Genomic DNA, 22,458 nt, shown 5'->3' with positions numbered 1-22,458 from the left:
ATTTTGCTTATATTATTTTCACTAATTGGAGTATGTTCTCTACCCTGCTGGCCTATCCACTTGTATCTCAGACAAGTCTTAATTAGCATTTTTCCTTCCAAGCCTATTCTAGCCAAGGCTTGCTTCATCGGGACTCCCCCGTGTCCCGGCTTAGGCATCCCATCCCGAGGCCTGTCTGTGTTTTGTGTGCAGTTCCGTTCTGAACTCCCAAGTCTGACTTGAATTATTGCTCCTTGCCCATCTCTCTCTTTTATTTCTGCTGAACCATAAACTTCCTGCTAGTCAGCTTTATGGTTTTCTCCATGTCTGTATTTTCTGTACAGCTTATATAGTGTAGGGATTCCAATATTTATTGAACTTAAGTGAATGCATCAAAGTGTGTCATCACTACTAGGGAAGATCACAGGACCATCTTGATAAATGGGGGCAGAGAGAGTACTGGGTAACATGGAGTACCCATTTGTGACAGAGCTGCCAGTGAACTAGGAAGACGGGGGAGCGCCTCTAAGCCCCAACAGGAGCTTTTATGAGGAGCTGACCCACAAAGCAGATACTTAACACTGAAACGCAGACCGATTTTCTTCTGAGTTCTGGAATGGACCCCTGGCTTCTCTGTAGGTCACTTCTGACATATTTTAGTTCTGTTGTATGTACACATGTGTATCTGTGTGTGGATGTGCACATACACGCAGTGCCTGTAGAGGCATCAGATCCCTGGAGCTGGAGTTATAAGTGGTTGTGGACTGCCATGTGCGTGCGTGCGTGCGTGCGTGCGTGCGTGTGTGTGTGTGTGTGTGCTGGGAGCTGAACTCAAGTTCTCTTGAGGAGCAACAGGATCTCCTAACCACTAAGCCATCTCCCCAGCCCCCACCCCTGACATTCTTATATTTATTTATTATTTATCACCCATTCATTTCAGAGGGGCCCAGCGAAGACAGGTAAGTGCCATAAATACCCATGGCACCTTGCTGTCTGTGAGTGATTCTAGTTACATGAGATGACTCTTTGGCAACTCGCATCTGCGGGGAGCTCCAGCGTCCCATCAGAGCGAGCCTCCTTCCTTCCTTCTGGAGCACAGACACGGCGTCCTTGCCTCCACAGTCAGGAGCCTCCAAGTTTTGAGAATCAGTTTCTGGTCCTTTTTTAAGTTCTATTTTATTTTCACATTGCCCTTTGAGTCTCTCTAGTCATCCACCCAACAGGCATCCTGCTTCGCACTTAGCAACCGCTGTTGGGGCGCTGCCCTAGGCACTGTCGGGATCCGGACACTGTTGGGGTGCTGTCGGGATGTCGAGGCCGCGCTGTCGGGGCGCTGTCGCGGTGCTGTTGGGGCGCTGTCGGGGCTGCTGCCGGGGGCGCTGCCAGGGACGGTTTCATTTGTTTTTGTTTTTGTTTTTCAAGACAGGGTTCCTCTGTGTAGCCTTGGCTTTGTAGACCAGGCTGGCCTCAAACTCAAAGTGATCCGCCTGCCTCTGCCTCCCGAGTGCTGGGATTAAAGGCGCGCACCACTGAGGAGCTCTTTATCTTCAGGTGACGTCTCTGAACCATAAGTATTTCCGCACACACTTGGAGGACAGCCTCTCGCTGGGTCGCCCCCTTCTCATCGAGGACATTCGAGAGGAGCTGGACCCGGCTCTGGATAATGTGCTGGAGAAGAATTTCATCAAGTCGGGCACCACTTTCAAGGTGAGTGCTTTGTAAAGGAGAAAGTGCAGCGGCAGCGGCACCTACCTGCTTTTAGCCCAGTGGCAGAGCCGTCTCTTTAGGGTGGTGATGTTCTGTACACTGGAAACCAGCACTTTCAGGCGAGCACTCGCTCTTTCCTCAAGGTGAGTCTAGACATTGAAAGCCCGTTTCAAGCCTGTTCTCTTCCAAAGCAGCAGCTATTACTTTTCTTTTTTAAAACATATTTTATTTTAATTGCATGTATGTTTGTGTGGGGCTATGTGTGCACGTGAGTGCAGGTGTCCTCAAAGGTCAGTAGAGGGCATCGGATCCCCAGAGTTTGGAGTTAATGGTGATTGTCAGCAGCCAACATGTGGGTGCGGGAAACCGAACAAGCACATCATCGCTCTCAACCCCTGAGCCATTGATTCAGACCCAACTTTGCTTTGCTTTGAGCTGATTTATTTCTTAATTAAAAAGGAATAATCTCACATATTTGTGGGGCACAATGTATTGCACATGACAAAACTGCTGAAAGAGTTCTTGAAATTTTACCTTTGAAGGGATATATACAATTGAAATGTGTGCGTATTGATGGGCGCCATGCAGTTCTGATTTCTTTCATATATATATCAACATTCCTGGCGCGCTCTCTCTCTCCCTTCCCCCCCCCTCTATATATATATGGACAACATTCTTGTAAGAGTATTGAGTGGATTGAAATGAAGTAGGAAATAGGTTTCTTATTTAAAAAAATATAATAGTGTTACACAGAAATCACACACATATATTATATTGGTTGTAAGTTAGAAAAGTGGCTTTGCAAGCCAGATACGTATACAAATTCAAGAAAACCTGGATCTCTTTGCGGAAGCAAATGGCATTTTAATAAAGCCTGCAGACATTGATTTGTTTATTTCTGTCTTTACTAACTTTCAATCTAAACTCATCGACTTTTCTAGAAGCCACGGAATTCTGTTCCCAATTGTCGATGATAACACAAATTGTTTTCAATATAAGTGTCTCTTTTTTTAATTGGTCTCATTCTCTACTTTGAAGGTTCATTGGTTTTATTTCTTGATAAATGACAGTGTTTTAGATTCAATTATTTCACTTCCCGTTTGTTAATTTCCTTACTACTGGGGAATAAGTGAACAGGTTTACTTAGAATGTTTTCTTTACTATGTGGATTCTTTTGTTTAGTTTTGGTTTTTGAAACAGGGTTTCTCTGTGTAGCCTTGGCTGTCCTGGGCTCACTTTGTAGATCAAGCTGGCTTCAAACTCACAGAGATCCGCCTGCCTCTGCCTCTCCAAGTGTTGGGGTTATAGGTGTGTACCACCGGGCCTGGCTTCTTCCTCCTCGTTAACTATTTTCATGTGTGTGCGTTTGCACGCGTGTGTGTGGAGACCTGAGGTTGATGTCTCGGGTCATTCTACATCTGCCTTCCGCCCTGTTCACTGAGGCGCGCCTCTCGGTTCACCAATACGTCCTGCCTCCCTAGCCAGCTTGCTTATGTGTGTGGGTGGGGGGTGGGGGGGGAGTGTCTCCTGCCTTTGCTGCCGGAGTCTGTAGTCGCGAGTACACGTGGGTTGCCAGGTTCACCAGGGATTTTTCATGGGACCTGGGGATCCAAACGTCAGCCCTCCTGCTTCTGTTCGGAGCAGTGTAACTGCTGAGCCATCTCCCCAGCCCTGCAGTGTGAATTCTCTTATTTACCACTTTCTTTTCTTCCAACAAATGTATATGGAGTATTGAGCATCTACTTACGCCTACTTTAATAGGGAAAAAGGAATAAAACTGAGCCAACATCAAGCATTCATCTTGTTTTCCCACGAAAGGGACCTAAGACTTAAATTGTGCTGATTTCCTTGGCTACTGTGGGTTCGCCCACAATTGTGAATCGCCATTGAAAGTGTTCAGAGCTGGAAAGATGGTTCGACAGTTAAGAGCCCTCGCTGCTCTTCCAGGAGACCTGGGTTCAATTCCCAGGATACACATGGGGATCTGATACCCTCTTCTGACCTCTATGGTGACCAAGCATACATGTGATTCACAAATATACATTCAGGCAAAGCACTCATACACACAAAAAATATTCAGTGGCATATATATATATATATATATATATATGTATGTGTATATATACATGTATATATATTCAAAGGGAACTGTGTGGTGCTTTGCCATTCATTTGTAGTGTATAATGTTGACCTCCATATATGTATGAGTGACTAATCTCTTCAGAGCCCATCTGAAACAGACACATCTGGAATGTGTTCACAGTAGGAATGGAAGCTTGTGCTCTCTGGCCAGCCCTCCTCCTCTCCTAACTGTATCCCTTACCCCCACCCGCCCAGCGCCAAATAACCTGTGCTGGATTCTCGGCTTGCGGGAGTCCCACGCTATTAGAGACTCTAAGGGTAAAATCATGTATAGCACTTGCCCTCCGGCATGTGGTCTTCTTTGGACACCTCATTTAACCTGCCAAGGGAGGTTATGGAGCCTCTATTACTGAGGTCATCTGCATGACTTTGGATTCTCGTCCTCCGTTTAAGGATGGGGTAGAGGATGTAATGGCCTCCTGTCCCATGTAAGATCAGGGTTCGTTAGAAATTTAAATCACTTAAAAATGCTGTGGGTCCCAACATGGTTTTTAGAAAGTTAAAAAGTCATTGTTTTTCAATATCCTACCAATACTGGTGTTATATTTCTAGTATTTTTTTTCTTTGAAAGTTGTATTGACTCTGTTGCCGAATACATTTGAGATAGGGCTCTGGGATGCAGATAGGAAGGGATAATTCCTACAAACAGGACAAAGTCCTGCAGTCAGATGTCATTTCTCCATCTGGGGGAGAATAAGAGTGGTGCAGTGCTAACTGCTGAAATTCCTAAGTGAGGCCTTACATGTGTCCAGGTTTCTGTTATTCCGTGTTGGGTTTCGATCAGTTTTTCATTTGATTTGCTTTGGATGGTAGCTAAGAACCTCTTCAGGCAGAAGCACAGATCCGAATTGCTCAGAATTGGACAGGCTTTGTTACTTAAGATCTTTTAATTAAAAAAAAAAAAAAAAGATCTTTTAATTAAAATTTTCCATTCCCAGTTCATTCACATGTCACAGCCTCGGCCCCTGGGACACCCATCCCTGCCGTGAACCCCCACAGCCTCCGCCCCTGGGACACCCATCCCTGCCGTGAACCCCCACAGCCTTGGCCCCTGGGACACCCATCCCTGCTGTGAACCCCCACAGCCTTGGCCTCTGGGACACCCATACCTGCCATGAACCCCCACAGCCTTGGCCTCTGAGACACCCATACCTGCCATGAACCCCCACAGCCTTGGCCTCTGGGCCACCCATCCCTGCCGTGAACCCCCACAGCCTCGGCCCCTGGGACACCCATCCCTGCCGTGAACCCCCACAGCCTCAACCCCTCGGACACCCATCCCTGCCGTGAACCCCCACAGCCTCGACCCCTGGGACACCCATCCCTGCCGTGAACCCCCAATGCCCTCCCCAGCTTTTAAGCTGGTTTTTTTTTTCCTCCTTTCAGGTTATTGCAACATTTGCATCCTTTTGAAAGCTTAGGTTCAAATTTTGTTTTAGAATTTAATACGTATTTGCATCATTTCCACTCTCTCTTTGTGTCCTCCCACACGCTTTAAAATCTACGATCTCCTCCTCTTCTTCAGTTATTCTTGTTGCAGTCACACAACACAACCTACTGAGACCATCTAGTGTTGCTCAAGTGTCCATGCACTTAGGGGCTGACCTTGGGATCGGATAACCCACCAAGAGCCTGGTCTCTCGAGAAGACTCATCCTCCCCCTCGAGGCAGCCATTGACTATCTGGCGGCCCTGTGAGAGTCTCCCATTCGTGTTGGCATATCAACCAGTATGTCTCTGTGCAGGTCTTGTCTAGGCAACTTTAAGCTGTCTTTTAATCTTACATTTGAACTTGTGTAGGTGAAAGTGGGCGATAAGGAATGTGACGTCATGGACACATTCAAACTGTACATCACCACGAAGTTACCAAATCCCGCCTTTACCCCTGAGATCAACGCCAAGACGTCGGTCATCGATTTCACCGTCACCATGAAGGGCCTTGAGAACCAGCTACTCAGGAGGGTCATTCTAACAGAGAAACAGGTGCTTATTCTCCACGCAGAAGTTCTAACGCCCAATAAGTAGATTAGGAGTGTCCATAAGGAGGCTCAGCAGGCAAAGGCGCTTGCTGCCAAGGCTGAAGACCTGAGTTTGATCCCTGAGGCCCACATGGTGGGAGGAGGGAATCAAATTTTAGGTTATTGATGAACCTTCAAACAAACAAACAAACAAGTGAATAAATGCAAAAATAATTGTCAAAAATTAGATTAGGGTATGTTATAGCAAATATGTGAAAAATATAGGCCAAAACCATACCTCTTCTTGTTAGCAGAAGGAAATATTTCTTTCTCGGTGGAAATTATATGATTCAGTTATCCTCCATCCCTAGATACCACGCACATGCACACACACCCACACATACACACACACACACACACACACACACACGGACACACGCACATCACTTCATGTTTTTGTTCTTTTATCTTTGGGTGTATTGATTCGGCACATTTCAATCCATAGTGCTGTGGATTGTCTTGAGACACCTGAAAAATTTAATAAAAACATCGATCCTAGAGAAAAGAAAGTTCCCCTGGATGGCCATTACCAACTGTTGGGATTTCAGATATTACAGTGTAATAATGTAATGATATAGGGAACAATACTTCAAATAAAATTTGCATCGGAGGACAGAAACTAATTAGGTATAACTAAAGGTACTGGTGAAGCAAAGAACACCTTAGGCCTGGCATTTTAAGAGCTAGATATGAGACCAAAGTAACTTTTAAGGTGTTCAGAAGACTCAATTTTATGCACAAAATATATTTGCATATATTAACTGTATTTGCATAAAGCACAACGTGGTTTACACTTACTTTGGCATAATTAAGTTTAGTATTCAAGGGAAAGGCAAGGTGAGAGATAATAAGAACAGAGAGGCATAAAATGGGGGAGGAAAGTGAGAAAAATAATGGCAGAGGAAGAACACAGGCAGAGAAGGAAGTGGAGGTTTATGGGTAGAGGGCTCTGGAGGGAGGGGAGATAATCCAGAAGGTAAAGAGACACGATACAAACTCTCCTTCAGGAGTGAAATAGCGATGACACCCTACTGGATGACTGGAAGTGGCTCCCCACAAGGGACAGACCACCAAACCCCCTAGCCTTCCCGTTTTCTGCCTCCATCCCCTCTCGGGTCCCCGTGGTGTCAATTGTTGAAAGCAAGTCTTCTGCGGCAAACAGGTGCTGTTGGTCTGTTCTGAGTGGTTTCTCCCTGGTGTAGCTCTTCCATGAGGCTGTATTACCCAGAGGTTTCTACAGTGCCCACATACCCCATTTTAACTTCTATTCTTCTTTAAAATGCCAGTTGGTATGCTCGTACCAGGCTTGCTGGAGAGCTTCACAAGCAGAAAGTCCCCTCTTAATAATAGTCCTGCGACAGAACCTCCAGAGGCCAGAGAGGATGAGGGTGGGTCTCTCACTCTGTGATAACATGTGCATTTTCCAGGTAGCCAGGCCTCTTGGAAGCTCCTCAGGCCACGCTGTAAAACTTAACAAAGGTCTGATATATTATGGCACCTGCTTTCCCCTATTGTATCAAAAAGGGATTCAGTGTGGTTTCATTGTTTGGGTTTTCCTGAGTGTGTGTGTGTGTGTGTGTGTGTGTGTGTGTGTGTGTTCATTCATGCATGTGTACCAATATGTATATATGAAAGCCAAAGACTGCTATCAGATGTCTTCCTTGGCTGTTTTCCCCCTTATTTTTTTGAGACAAATTCTGTCCCTGGATCTGCAGCTCACCAGTTAGGCTTGGCTGACCCGACGTCCCCCTCCCCCAGGCTCCTGTCTCAGGCTCTCCAGCCCTGCAGTTACAGGCATGCACCACCATGGCCAGCTTTTCACAGAGCTGCTGGGGAATCAGGGCCTGAGCCCTTTACCAACTTAGCTATTGCTCATCCCCAGGGTGATCATCTTAATGGAAACCATTTTTTAAACTTGTCTCTTGCAATGGTAGCCACGCTCCTCATCCCCCCCACCCGCAGCAAACCCCACAGCCCTGCCCGCAGGCTGGGTTTGAGGACAGGCTATCAGGTCCCTCTCTGCCTGTAACTAGCCTTGTGTTACACTGGGATGCTACCCAGGGATTTTACCTTCCCCAGATACATAACAAAGGATGTGAACGGGAGCTAGTCCGTGGTTGGGTGAACCCTGCGAAGCCTTTGCGTTAGTGGTCTTGATAATTAAAAGTCTACAGGGCAAGCCACTGCCTGTTAGATGCCCAATTCTGGATGAAAATAGTCTCCAGGCAGACGGATTCAAGCCATGGCAGATGTCCGCCTGTGGCTTTCAGAAGACTTGTAAAGTTAGTGGGGTTTCCAAAGCAGCTTTGCAAGGGACGTTCTCAAGTCAGCGGCTTTGATTTACCTTGAAATATAATCCTAAATGCAAAACGTGATTCTGCATATAGATGAGAAAAGACTGCAGTGAGTATTGTGAGGGAGGGCTGGGGATGGGGCTCAGTGGGTAGAAGAACACTTGCCCAGCATGCCGGAGGTGTGAGTGAGCACAAGCCGCAATCCCAGCACCAGGGAGCGGGGAGCAGGAGAATCAAAAGTTCAAGGTCATCCTCAGCTCCATAGTGAATTGGAGGCCAGCCAGGGGCCAGATGAGACCCTATCTCAAAATAAAACAACACACATACACACACACACACACACACACACACACACACAAACACACACACAGACACAAACACACACAGACACACACTACAAACACACAGACACGCACACACACAAACACAGACACACACAAACACACACACAGACACACACAAAGAGGAGAATATTAAATTCTTATTTAGACTCCCATCAAACGCCAAATTTTAGGGTGTGGGGTTAGGGAGGTGCCTCAGGGGTTAAAGTACTTGGAGAATTCAGGTCCCCAGAAATGTGGCTTGTCCATAATGTGCCACCTGCCCGGCAGCAAAACTAGCTGTACCTGCGATCCCTGGGTTTAATGAGACTTTGCTTCAATGAAGCGAAAGAGCAATTCAGGATGAGTCCAACATCATCAGCCTTGCATGCGCGCGCGCGCACACACACACACACACACACACACACAGACACACACACACGCCCCAACACACGCAAAAACATGCATATGCACTCATGCACACCCCTTTCAAACACAAATAAGGAAAAAAAATAATGAACATTAGTAAGATGATTTTTATGTAGACGCTACAGGAGTGTTGTGGCATTGGTAAGTGTCCCGGGCTTGAAGCGTGGACTGTGACTCTGCAGGACAATGTCTAGGTTCTCAGGAGACCCAGGAGTAAAGGGTCCCTGGGGGATTCGAACTTGGGTTCTACTGATTGCACACCGAGCACTTTGCTGACCGGGCCATCTCTCAGCCCCAGAGCTACGAAGTGTTAGTGCCGGTGGGCATCGTTTTATCGATTACCCAGGGAAACATAAATATCAGTTAGTGTGACTAATGATAATAATTTCTTCCATCATTCAAAAAAGCAGTTCTCTCTAAACCTTTGAAGCTGCTAATAAAACCGCAGCGAGCCTGATTCCCTGTGAGCATTGGTGACAAGGATTCCCGGCTCCTTTTGTTCGTGTCTTAATTACAGGAGCTGGAGTCAGAGAGGGTTAAGCTCCTGGAGGACGTCACTTTCAATAAGCGGAAGATGAAGGAACTGGAGGACAACCTGCTGTACAAACTGAGCGCCACAAAAGGTACCGCGCCACTGAGGGGCGATCAAGCCGCGGCTCCCGAGGAAGGGGCTCGTTTACTCACGCCCCTGTCAATGCCGCCGTGACCCCACGGATGTGAGGAAATAGCCAACTTACCAATGCAAAAGCAAGCAGGGCAGCTTCCATTGCAGACATTAAGGAAACACCACAGAGAATCTGATGTCTGAATTAGCAACTGAAGTCGGCGGATGCGACCGCTGCCATCTTGTTGAGATCATCACTCTCTCCTGAGAAAAACAAGGGCTCCTAAGTGGAGCCCCGGAGCTCATGATGGCCTCATTTGCTTGCCCAAAGGACACTCGTGTTTTATTTTTTTCTTTTATTTTTATCGACCAATCAACCCTTTCATTTAGCCTTGAAATGAAAGCTGTTTTGATGGGTCACGTACAACATATGCCGTTTGTGTCAGGAAAATGTGGCTACCCAAGGGCTTGGCTCATCTCAAATGATCCCAACATAGCAGTCAAGGGCAGCCAGAATCATTATCCCGCACCCCAGTTTGAGGAGGTGCCCTAAAAGATTTTTCTGTGCATACCCGAAATCCCAGCACTTGGGTGGCTGAGGCAAAACTGCTGAGGGCAGCCAGGGATGTATAGAAAGACAAACAACCCCAACATTTTATGAAAAGAAAACAAAATCAATCACAGCAGCCTACTTTTAAACCCTACCACATACGAGTAGTTTATTTACGAATCCATCCTGTCGTCACTTCAAATTCCTAGATGAAAAGAAAACACCACCTTGGTGTCCTAGAATAACGGTGCCACTAGGATGCACTCAAGGCCAGGTGTGGTGGCCATACCTGTAACCCCAGCTGCCTGGGAGGCCGGGGCACAGGGAGTGAGAATGTGAGACCGTCCTGGGCTACATTAGTGAGATCTTCTCTCAAAATATAATGTAAAAAGGGAGCTGTTATTGTAGCTATGAGATAGCATGGCCCAAACACATGCTTTACACACACACACACACACACACACACACACACACACATACATACACACACACACACACTCTAAACAAGTACTATCTCTTGCTGTGGGTTTTTAGGTAGGGTGGAGGATGAAGAGCCCCCAGTAAGAATGTTTAGAAAGATCGAGGCACTAGGTGGAAGTTGGACTAGGAACTCGTTGCTGTGTTAATTTCTTCTTGCCTGTGGTCTCTGGGGGAGAGTCAGGGTAGAAGCCAGCTGCTCTTCGGTAACTCCATTTTGTGCCTGCTGCTTTCCCGCCTTTGACTTTCAGGCTCCTTGGTGGACGACGAGTCTCTCATTGGTGTCCTGCGCATCACCAAGCAGACGGCCGCAGAAGTGAGTGAAAAGCTCCACGTGGCCGCGGAGACGGAGATCAAGATCAACACAGCACAGGAGGAGTTCCGGCCTGCGGCTACCCGAGGCAGCATCCTCTATTTCCTCATCACAGAGATGAGCATGGTCAACATCATGTACCAGACCTCATTGGCTCAGTTCTTGAAGCTATTTGACCAGTCCATGGCCAGGCAGGTCCTCCTCACCTTCCCGGGAGATGGCTCAGTCTATAAAGTCTACACTATGGATGCATGAAGGCTTCAGCCCAGATTCTCAGCACCAACATAAAAGACTTGGGCATGGGAGCATAAGTCTGCCCCACGCTTGTAAATAGAAACAGATGGATCACTCTAGCGCCCTGGGGCCAGCTAGTGTAGCCAGTCAGTGACCTCTTAGTCCAGTGAGCCACTCTGTCTCAAAAAATAAGGTAGGGGCTAGAGAGATGGGTCGGTGGTTAAGAGCGTTTACCGCTCTTACAAGGACTCAAGTTAGGTTCTCAGCACCCATGTCAGGTGACTCACAACTAACTTCATATCACTCCAGTTCTAGGTGATGTGACACGCTCTTTTGGTCTCCCTAGGCAACCGCACACAGACAGACAGACACACAGAGACAGACACACTACCTCACACCACACACACACACTTAAATAAAAAAAATAGTTCTTAAAAAGTAAGGTGGAGATGAATTGAGGAACACACCAGATGTCAGCCTCTGGTCAGATAGATATACCTACCTATACACACACACGCACGCACACACACACATGCACTCACGCATGCACACACGCACACACACACACACCACAAGTTTTGTTATTTCTAGTCTTTAAGGGATTTTTAAAAAATTCTACTTGTTTTTAAAACTGGATTGCAGATCTGAAAAGTCTCCACTACCTCAAAAAAGAATTACAAATATTATTGAGTACCTGACTTACGAAGTTTTCACTTACTCGGTGAGAGGCCTGTATGAAAACCACAAGTTCCTCTTTGTACTCCTCATGACCTTGAAGATCGACCTTCAGAGGGGGACCGTGAAGCACAAAGAGTTCCAGGCTCTGATTAAAGGTAACCTGCTTGGCTGGGGAGGACACCGGCTCTGGTGGGCCCTTTGGTATACTTAGCTGCCATTCCAGGGGAGCAGGAGGGCAGCAGTGTGGTACCCTAATCCCTTGCTCTGGTCCCTGCCCTCCCCTCCCCTCAATTTCTGTTACTAGAGTTCTGCTTACCAAAACTCAGGGCTTCTCCTGTGTCTTTTCAATTCTATTACTGTGTTTGGTTTCTTCATTGTTGCCCATGGGCAGCAATGGGGACATGTTAGGGGACCTATTGTCAAAATGAGGAAAAGCTAATGCCAAACTTTATTCTGCCCCCTCCCTCCCTCCCTCCCTCCCGGCCTCTCTACTTCCCTCCCTCCCTCCTCTCTCCTCTCTCTCTTTTCTATATAGGATTTTACTGTGTAGCTAAGGCTGGCTTGGAATTTGACTCTCTCTCTCTCTCTCTCTCTCTCTCTCTCTCTCTCTCTCTCTCCCCATATATATATATATATATATCAACAAGCTGTACCAAAATTCATATAGGAACTGCCATTCCCTCCACAGAGGCAGCACTGCCCACTGATGGAGTTGGGCAGCTTAGTGAATGGTTCCAAGGTTGGGCAAGGAATGTGGTATCGTGGAAAGAAGGGGCGGGCTAGCACATGGCAGAGATCTCGGTTCAAGCAAGATACTGCGGAGCAAGGGGACTTTGTGCTGGAGACTCTGTGTCAGGGCCAAGTGATTGGGATATGGTTCCCACATAGAGGGCTTGTGGAAACTGAGAGGGTCCAGGGACACAGCCTACGTCAGAAACACATGCAGATCGGAGACAGCCTCCCATGCAGACAAACCTCACGCCGTGTCTTCACTTCCCGTTAACGCCACCCAGTCAGACCAGAGCCTAGTGGCCAAAAGAAACAGAACTCTTTGAAAGAGGGTTTGTGAGGCAGCTGAGACCCATGGAGACAGAGGGGAGGGTTTCCTCTGAAGGGGTGGGCTCCTCACAACAGGATAAAGATGGGCACTCACCCGGGCTGTGGTGGGAGCATAGTTGTGACCCCATTTCATCAAACTGGACAGCCAGATTACGCAGGGTCAGCCCAGCTAGCAAGGGGACTTTGGGCTCAATTCAGTTGGCAGTAGGGAGCCTTTAAGTGTTTTATGGGCAGGGATGTGGCACGAGCAAAGCAGTGCTTTAGGAAGATTAATTTGGAATTGCACGACAGGTTGATTGACAGAACTACAATCAGATCAGCAGAAAAAAAGAGGGTGGTAGTGGTATTTTTTTTTTTTTTAACAAAGCCAGTTTATTATATAGTCTGAATTAGTTTTGAACTGGCTTATATTTTGATGCAATTATTTTTTAAAGGATAATATGGCTTATTTTTTAAATGCTTTTTCATAGAGCTAACAAATAGACTCTCTTATATCATGAACTCTTTTTTTTTTTTTTTTTTTTTTTTTTTTTTAATCATTGTGAACTCAATACTCGAGGGAGAAGAACTGGTATTGATGGTCACAGCAGTGTTTGATTTCCCAGGAGTGACAGTTCTTAGGTATCAATTATTTCTTGTTTTCCTGCAGTATTTGTAAGGTGCCTTTGACTCTCTTCTCCAGCTGAAGATGTCAGAGCACTTTGAAAAATGAAACGGATGCCAGGGGCAAACCTGCACTATGGAACAGCGGATAGCCCTGTTTCCTTGTCCGTTTATTCTACAAAGATATTATCTTTGTTTTGCTAGCAGCACCCCTGGGGAGGGTGCTGCTTGCAAGACCGGAGTCTTACAAAATATAAGGAGGATGCAAATTAAATGTCAAAACAACCACTAATGATGGCGTGGTTCTTACTAACCTCACAGCAGCCACCCAGCAGAGTCTGTTTTTCCACCTGTCACTCCCACCTGACGGATGAGAAAACGAGAGATCGAGTCCTCTGTCCTGGGAAATGCAGGCGAGGCACATGGAGTGTGAACAGCCAGGGTGTTTGGGAAGGAGACCTGTTGACTCTGTTTCTTAGCAATTAAACTTTATTATGCAACCCAACTAGCTTATAAAAGAAGGAAAAAGGTTAAAGGGACGAAAGAGTGAACCTTCCGGTAGCCGTTCCACGGGACGGATCCTTAGGTGTCTCTCTGGCCTGCGTGCTGATCCAGCTTGTCCGCTGCTCCTGCACGCTCTCACTGCAGCCGACTTTGTTTTTCTCCCTTCCCCAACTCCCTCAGTCACGTGGGAAGGACCGGCTCCTTCTCCCGGTGAGGGTCCATTAGAAAGACAATAGACCAGGTGGGGTTCCCAGGTCTGCTTCCAGAATTCCAAACCCAGGATGGCTCCACTCAGTCTGTCACAAGGTATTCATGGGGTGCCCAAGGGTAAAGCCCACCAAGATTGCTCCCACCTGTGACAAAGCTTACTCCTTCCCACAGAGACCCACCTGTAATTATTCCCCCGTGATTCAGGAAAGCATATGCTTGGGAACACTGAGGTAGTTTAGCTAGCTTCTTCCCCAGACGGCTCTAAAGCCACAGACACATGGAAAGGATCAAGAAGACAGGGGGTGGGGGTGACGTCCATCCCTGTGGTAGAGAAGCATTGGCTGATGGGACTGCTGGTGGCTCTGGCTGGTGGCAGTGTCTCCCAGTGTGGACTCTTCCATTAGCGGTAGTGCTGTGAGAACAAGGCCGCCTCCTATACCCAGTTCCAAGGGACAGGAACTGAGGGGAGTCTTACGAGATATTTTGTGGATATCACAGCTCTCATCAGCCACATACCCCACCTGGAGTCCTTTGAAGTGGAGCAAAATGGTCTATATATGTTTTTGTTTTTTTAATGTAACACTTCAGTTTATACAGCGTCTCAGGAAGCTGCTAAATGGGGGAGCAAAGACCTGAACCTCCCATGTATCTTTATTGTCGGTCTGTATTATTACTGTGTGAAAGGGAGGCGTTTGATCAGAGTTCTTAAGAAGGACCACGAGGTTAAGAGTCATTTCTGCAGTTCACAGTGCTCCTGCTGGGTAGCTGAGTACTGCCTGTAACTCCAGCTCGCCGGGGCGGGGGGGGGGGGGGGGAAGAGGGGAGGGGAGGAGGAGTGAGGATCTGATGCCCCCACCCCACCCCGGCCCTTGGCCTCTGTGAGCAGTTACGTGACTTCTGCATCTGACGTGATTTGATTGCTGTGTCTTGCACGCCTCCCCAGGCGGAGCAGCTCTGGACCTGAAGGCATGCCCCCCTAAGCCGTTCCGCTGGATCCTGGACATGACGTGGCTGAACCTCGTGGAGCTCAGTAAGCTCCCCCAGTTTGCAGAAATCATGAACCAGGTAAAGGAAGAAAGGATGAATAAAAGCGCAGGTCTGCAGATAAAAACACACCCATGTCTTCTTTTCCCCCCGGGGGCCTCCTAGTGACAATTTCTAGCCCCAAAAGGAGCAGCCAATGAAAGTGTGGGCGTGGTGGCATGTGCCTGCAATCCTAGTTTCTGGGATGCTGAGGCAGGGGAATCAGGAGCCCAGGCTAGCCTGACTGGCCCACATAATGAGACTCATATTGAGCAACAATAAAGATTAGAGCAAGAGTGTGGCCGCCGGGCCTGGGAGGTGAGGGTGGGTGGACAGACTTCATAGGGAGCTTTTCACAGGCACTGGGAGCAAGTTTTCCTCCTGTGTGGTGGACAAGAGTCTTTGCATGTGTGTGCACGTGTGGGCCACATGTGTGTGGAAGCTGGAGGTCAACCTCGGGCGTCACTCCTCTGTCTCCATCCATCTTTCTCACCAAGTAGGCCAGGCTGGCTGCCCAGCGAGTCCCAGGGATCTGCCTGTCTCTGCTTGTCACTGTTGGAATTACCAACACACGCTACCGTGGCCAGCTTTTTATATGAGTGCTGGGGACAGGTTGGGGTCCTCATGGGGCGCAAGATAGGTGCTTTACCAGCTCAGATATGCCCTGCAGCCCACCTCCCAGCCTACCCCACCCCCACCAGCCAAGGGTCTATCTTCTGTTCTTGCTTGAGTAACGTCTAGAGATGTAAGGATTGGGTGGGTAGACCCTTCCGTGATAGCAGTGCTGTCACATTCTACTTCTGCCTATGGTTAAGTCTGTCGATGCGAGTCTGAGTTTGGGTCAAACCAAGAGGATAGTGTACTTTTAAAACATATCAATTAGCTTAGTGGTGCAAACATAAAATAACCTGGAGAGATGGCTCAGCAGTCAAAAAGCTTACCACCTAAGTGAGATAGCCAGAGGTCAGAAACCCAGGTACATGGCAGGCGGCCCTGCAGTTATAGTCTCAGAAGGCAAATACAGGGTCCCCAGATAAGCTGTCTAGAGATCCTAGCCATATCTAGGACCTCTGAGTGTGATCTACCCCAGGGAATAAGGTGGAAGAGCGTTGAACCCACTGCAATCCTCGTGGAGCCATTTAGATGCACTTCAGAACCCATCCCCCCCTCCCCCATACTGCCCCAGGGACAAGGTCAAAACAACCAAACTGCAGAGTTGCTGTTTGGTTAATAACTCGCTCTCTGTCCATATCCTACATAAAAAGGGTAGAAATCAGGGGCCTGGCAGATAGCGAGTGCCAGCGAAGGGCAGGAGATCAGATCCTTGCTACCCACAGTTTAAAAAAAAAAAAAAAGGCCAGGAGAATTGGTGCACTCTGTGATCTCAGGGCCTGAGATGAGAGAGAGAGAGAAAGAGGGAGGAGAGAGCAAGACAGACAGACCGACAGACAGACAGACAGAGACAGAGACAGAGACAGGAAGAGGAGGAGGAAATTGAAAAAAAAGTTTAGTCTGTAGGTCTGGCACATGGGATCTGAGATGTGAACTTGTGCTGTCTGCTTTTAATGCTCACCATAAGTTTCTCAAAAGTGCTGACAAGCCATCCTCCGAGGACCCCGGCCTGGCGGTTTCTGAGGATTATGGGGTAGGCTCAGCAGCGCAGAGTTTATAATTAGGCTGGATGGCACTTGGGCAGCAGGCCTCCTTTTAATGCTCCTGAAACCCCCTAGGTCCTCTGCATGCGTTCCAAAGAGCAGATACTTGAGGCCCACTTGGAGAGACGTCTCCCGCTCTCAGGCTCTAAGGTCTCGCTAGGAAAATAAAAAGTGGGGAATTTTGGCTTCTCTTGCTATTTTTAAATAGAGATCAGCATTCAGGGAAATTGGTCCACATCCGTGGTTCTCAGTGGAGGACAATTTAGTGCCACCCCCAGCAGGGTAGGTGGCGGAGTCTGGAGACTTTTTTTTTTTTTTTTTTTTAAATCACTTCAACTCAAAGGCAGGGATGCTACTGGCATCTAGTGGGTAGAGGCCAGAGATGCTGCTAAGCATGTTCACTGTTACCTAAGCCAGTAGAGGTAGAGCTTGTGTTCCCAGGGCTCTCACAGGCTCCATCAGCCAATTCAAGAGACAAATTCATAGTGACAAGCAGAAAAATGAGCTCCAAGGTAGACACACTGGGGAGTGAGACAGAGAGGTCTAGTGACTCCCTGCTGCCAGTCTGTCCCTAGGGGCCTAATAGGAGATTCAGGTTGTCACAAGGCATGCGAAGCAGTCCAGCCCATGGTTGCCATCCTGCCCTTCCAATGCCTCCATTGCTGCTTCAGCCCCAAGTGTCTGCCACAAGGTGGCCTAACAAGTTGCAAATCATTCTCCACGAGGGGCATTCCTCCGGCTGCTTCCAGGGTCTCAGCCCTTCCTTCTCCTAGCATGAGATTGCTGGGCGAAAGTCCAGTTTCTAGGGAGTGTATGGTCTGACGGTGTTAACCCTAGGGAGGGGCACAAGTGTCCATCTGCTCGTGCCCAGGAAAGCCCTACGCTTCCTATCCAGCCCCATGTGTCAGTAAGCGTCACGATTTGAGAAGCCTTGATCTACTTGTCATCCTTGCTAACCATTTTGTGTCACTGAGGTATTATCCTAACTTTTGGGAATCACCCAGGACGGCAACGAACAAAACCCTGAAAGGAACAGTCACGCTGTGCCTATGTTATTCAGGTCACTGCGGACAGTGGTGGGTTGTTTAGCTTTGAAAGCTAAGAGCCCACAAGAGAGGCTCCTCCTGGGTCCTTTGGAGCATCTGGTGCATTCCAATCTCTCGCTGTCTTGCAGCTTGATTATATTGTCTCCATCCCACTTAGATATCTCGGAATGAGAAGGGGTGGAAAAACTGGTTCGATAAGGATGCCCCGGAGGAAGAGATCATCCCTGACGGATATAACGACTCCCTGGACACCTGCCGCAAGCTGCTGCTCATCAGGTGGGCACCGGGGCTGGGGGGAGGGTGGGGGAGGGCTTACAGACTGACAGCATTGCTCACTGCACCTCATCACAGGCCTGTCAGCATCACCATCGTGTCCCCACTGTTAACGTGTGTTGTTTAGGGAAGCAACCCTCCAGTTCTTTGACAGTAAATGCCAGCAGGGAGGAAGTCTAGATGGACAACGCATTAACCGTAGCGCTTTTAGTAGAAACACGAGGGAAGATACGTTTTTATGTCTTCTTTTTTTTTTTAAGATTTTATTTATTGTATATGCGTGCTCTATCTGCATGTACACCTGTATGCCAGAAGAGGGCATTAGATCACCTTACAGATGGTTGTGAGCCACCATGTGGTTGCTGGGAATTGAACTCAGGACCTCTGGAAGAGCAGACAGTGCTCTTAACTGCTGAGCCATCTCTCAAGCCCCCTATGTCTTCTTTATCCACTTGGTATTGTGTGAATCACTCACTATTGAATTTACCTCCGTTTAAAAAAAAAAAAATGGAATTTGGGCTGTTGAGATGGTTCCATGGGTAAAGGTACTTGCTGCCAAACTTGGCCACCTGAGTTTGATCCCTGGGACCTACGCTGTGGAAGGAGAGAAGCAACGTTAGCAAGTTAGTCTCTGATCACCACACTCTTGCTGCAGCATGTGCATAAAGTGCATGTTTGTACAAATATATAAACATACATGCATGCACACGCGCGCGCGCGCGCACACACACACACACACACACACACACACACACACAAATAAAATTTTAAGACAGCCTTTGCAAGAAATTGGTTCAGAAACTAAAACTCGGTTTAGTTTGAGGGGGCGGGTAAGAATGCCACACTGGTGAAATGTGCAGCTGCTCTTTAGGTCATTAAAGTGGACACAAAAGTTTAAAATTGACATTAAGAAAGAATCTGTGTTGAATGGACAACAAGAAGAGGTGGGTGAGTTAGAGCAGTTTTCCTGTTTCATAACACAGCACACCTGAGTTTGCCACTGGGCATGCTGCTCGCTGGTTCTTGTAGCCCACGAGAGTGATGCGAGTAGGCTCAGTGGTGACCCCTCTGGTCAGTAGAGTATGAAAGACGTCCTTGTTTTCACTGACATACGCACAGTCATCCTTTATATCCTTTATCTGTCATTTTAAAATTGGACTCAGGTCACACAAGCAGTGTCATTAACTGGTAAGTGAGAACTTGCTTGAGAGACAGCACGTCTCCCATCTAAACGATCAACTGTCTTGGTGTTTATTTTCTGGATGTGTCTGTGTGTGTTGAACCTGTTAGGGCATGTGGCACACAAATGGTTGGAACACAGATGCTCGCTGATAGCTTGTTTCTGGTCTCCTTGGCACACCCAGCCCCTCTCTGAAGACAGCAGAGCTTCAGTGTCTGTGGTAGGTTGGCCTCCGCCATGGGCTGAGGCCGGCAGAGGACACTCTGTCGTCACTGATCCTACACTGTTCCCTGCCAGTGCCTGGCACCCAAACCATACACAATTAAATCTGTGCTCATCCAAGGATCACGGAGTTTGCCATCCCTCTCACGCAGCCCCATGGAAGGGAGGATTCACTTGCTGTCCCTTTGTTAATTAAAGTTGTGACCTTTGCACACTCAGAATTAGACAGGCAGGGCGAGGGCGGGGTGCATGTTGAATTTACTTCCTCTAATTTATATTCGTTTCAAGATCGTGGTGCCCGGACCGCACGGTTTTCCAAGCAAGGAAGTATATTGCAGATTCTCTGGAGGAGAAGTACACGGAGCCAGTCATCCTGAATCTGGAGAAGACGTGGGAAGAAAGCGACTCACACACGCCTCTGATCTGTTTCCTGTCCATGGGCTCCGACCCCACCATCCAGATTGATGCACTGGCCAAAAAGCTAAAGCTGGGTATGAAATTTAGCAACACATCTACGTTTGTGCTGAGTGTCGCCTTTCACGGGCGGCAGCGGGGGGAAGGGGCGCGGGGGGGGGGCAGGTAGGGCTACTTAGAAAAGTCTCTGTGTCTGGGCTTGCTGGCATGCGCCTTTAACTTGGCATTCAGGAGGTAGAGGCAGGCGGAACTTTGTGAATCCAAGGCCATCTTAGTCTGCATACTGAGGCTCAGGCCAGCCAGGGTTCTATAGTGAGACCCTGTCTAGAAAGAAAGAGAAAAAGAAAGTTGTGTGTGAGATAAAGCTACGTTTAAAAATTATGTCCCCCCCCCCCTCCCCGCTTTCCATCTATTTGCCTGAGACACAGATGTCATTGCACAGACGGGCAAATCATACCTATCTGTATCTATATCTCTATATAAAATTTCTACCGCAGATTGCCTTGTCAGCAGATGGCTGTACTGGAGGACAGCAGGTAGCAATAGCATAAGGAGCAATCATCTGCTGCTGCCATGTTTATATACAACGATGACACCAAAGCGCATTTTGTCACAAACTGAGAAGCTAGAACCATTATAGTAACGCCTGATGACCGGGGACTCATTTGTTCGTACTTTCCCTTCCATAACAAGTTAGTAACGAGCCGTGTGCTCCGCAGCAGAGGCTTGAAGATAAATAGAACACAGCTGGAGAGGACAGATGTGAACATAACCCAAGAGGATGTACGACAACTGTAACCACGTACTATAGAAATGATGGGTCACAGGTTCACGGCTGCACAGATCCTGAAGACAGCATGGCTGTCTTTTAAGACATTATCTTTAATTATGTGTTCATGGATGCCTGTATAGGTATGTGCACGTGAACGTGGGTACCCAGAGGCTGGAAGGTGGTGCTGAGTTCCCTGGAGCTGGGCTTACAGGCAGTTTTGAACTGCTTGACATGGGTGCTGGGAGCCAAACTCGTGTCCTCTGCAAGAGCAACAAGGGCTCTTAACCACTGGGTCATCTCTCTAGCCTGGCCTCATTTTTGATAAATATTTTAAATAGAAGATATAGTTATATATTACCAAAAGGAGACAGAAGGAAATTATCCCAGAGAGGGGAGTCAGGGCAAGGAACCGTGGTGCCCAAGCATGGCAGCAGTGATGGAGTCAGTGGGCTCAAGGATGGGGCCACGGTGATAGGCTTGCACTGTCCTCCCTACATACTCAGAAATGCTGGCTGTTGTTGCTATTGCCCCTACAGCTGGTTGTACTTGCAGAGTTGATTCATTCATGTCAAAAAGATTAGGGGAGCATTTTACAGTCAGTGAGAGAGGTCAGCTGGCAAAGGCATCTGCTGCCAAACCCGATGATCTGAGTTCAAGCCCCAGAACTCACATAAAGATGGAAGGCAAGAACAGACTCCAACAAGTGATCCTCTGACCTCCACATTTAGGATATGGTATGTATGTGCATGCACACACACACACACACACACACATACACACACACACACACACACACACGCACACACACTAAAAATAATAAAAGCATTAAAAAAGTTCAGCATCCATCTTTGACTTTGCTAAGTGCCCTATGAAGTGATAAATGTAAGCTGCAGGGGTCAGCACCAGACTCGTTGGTGAGCAACTGAGACATAACCAGACTCAAGACAAAGATGTCCGCCTACTGCCAAGGTGATGAAGCATCTCCGAGGAGGGTACAGCTAACGTATTGTGAGAATCATAAATAAAAGATGTAACTACTGAAAGGGGGGGGGCAAAAATGCCACCACTACTCTCAGACAATGTAATCGTCTAGCTTAAAAACCACAAATGAATCAACTGGAAATATCCTACTTAATAGAACAGTTCAGCAAGATGGCGACTCACAGTATATATTTTTAAAAAATCAATTGTGCTTCCTTGTAAAAATAAAATGTAAAAACTCCATTAACTTTGCAATAAAAACGAAACGGGTCATTTTAAAAAATAACCCATTTGAAGAAAAATATAAAACCTTCTCAGTGACATAGAAAGTTAATTGAAATAAATAGAGTTAAAGCCGATTCCCAGCATAACAATTTAATATTGTAAAGGTGTCAATATTTCATAGATTAGTCTATAAATTAATGTAAGTCTAATTCAAATTCAAACATAATTTTTCCTTAATTGGATCCTAAGAAGATATTAGATCTTCAGAGGTATAGATGAACAAAAACAGCTACAAAAGCTTGAAAAGAAAAAAAATTTCCCAATGATTGGAAATGAACACTCCTAAGTTTTTAAAGCTTTATCAAATGACAATAATTTAATCAGTGTGGGACTGGCTAAAAGCAAGTAAACAAATCAATAGAGCAAAATGAAAGGCCCCAAATTACACACACACACACACACACACACACACACACACACACACACATGCATACATGCATTCACATATGTGTGCATGTGTCTTTTGAAGTCCAACCTATGTCTTCCG

General features: G+C 47.2%; 1 protein-coding gene across 1 annotated transcript in view; it reads left to right on the top strand.

Moving 5' to 3' along the window:
* Positions 1-22,458, top strand: part of Dnah8 (dynein axonemal heavy chain 8) — a 228,670-nt gene that overhangs the window by 144,463 nt on the left and 61,749 nt on the right. The window contains exons 74-81 of the mRNA XM_051153391.1: positions 1,531-1,686; positions 5,628-5,810; positions 9,406-9,511; positions 10,771-11,023; positions 11,709-11,899; positions 15,064-15,185; positions 18,002-18,120; positions 19,808-20,010. Coding sequence (XP_051009348.1) covers positions 1,531-1,686; positions 5,628-5,810; positions 9,406-9,511; positions 10,771-11,023; positions 11,709-11,899; positions 15,064-15,185; positions 18,002-18,120; positions 19,808-20,010 — 1,333 coding nt within the window. The remainder of the gene's footprint in view (positions 1-1,530; positions 1,687-5,627; positions 5,811-9,405; positions 9,512-10,770; positions 11,024-11,708; positions 11,900-15,063; positions 15,186-18,001; positions 18,121-19,807; positions 20,011-22,458) is intronic.

This window comes from Acomys russatus, chromosome 11 (assembly GCF_903995435.1).
Source record: "Acomys russatus chromosome 11, mAcoRus1.1, whole genome shotgun sequence".
Lineage (NCBI taxonomy): Eukaryota > Metazoa > Chordata > Mammalia > Rodentia > Muridae > Acomys > Acomys russatus.
The sequence above is the reverse complement of the archived record's forward strand: the minus strand, read 5'-3'. Positions and strand labels throughout refer to the sequence as shown.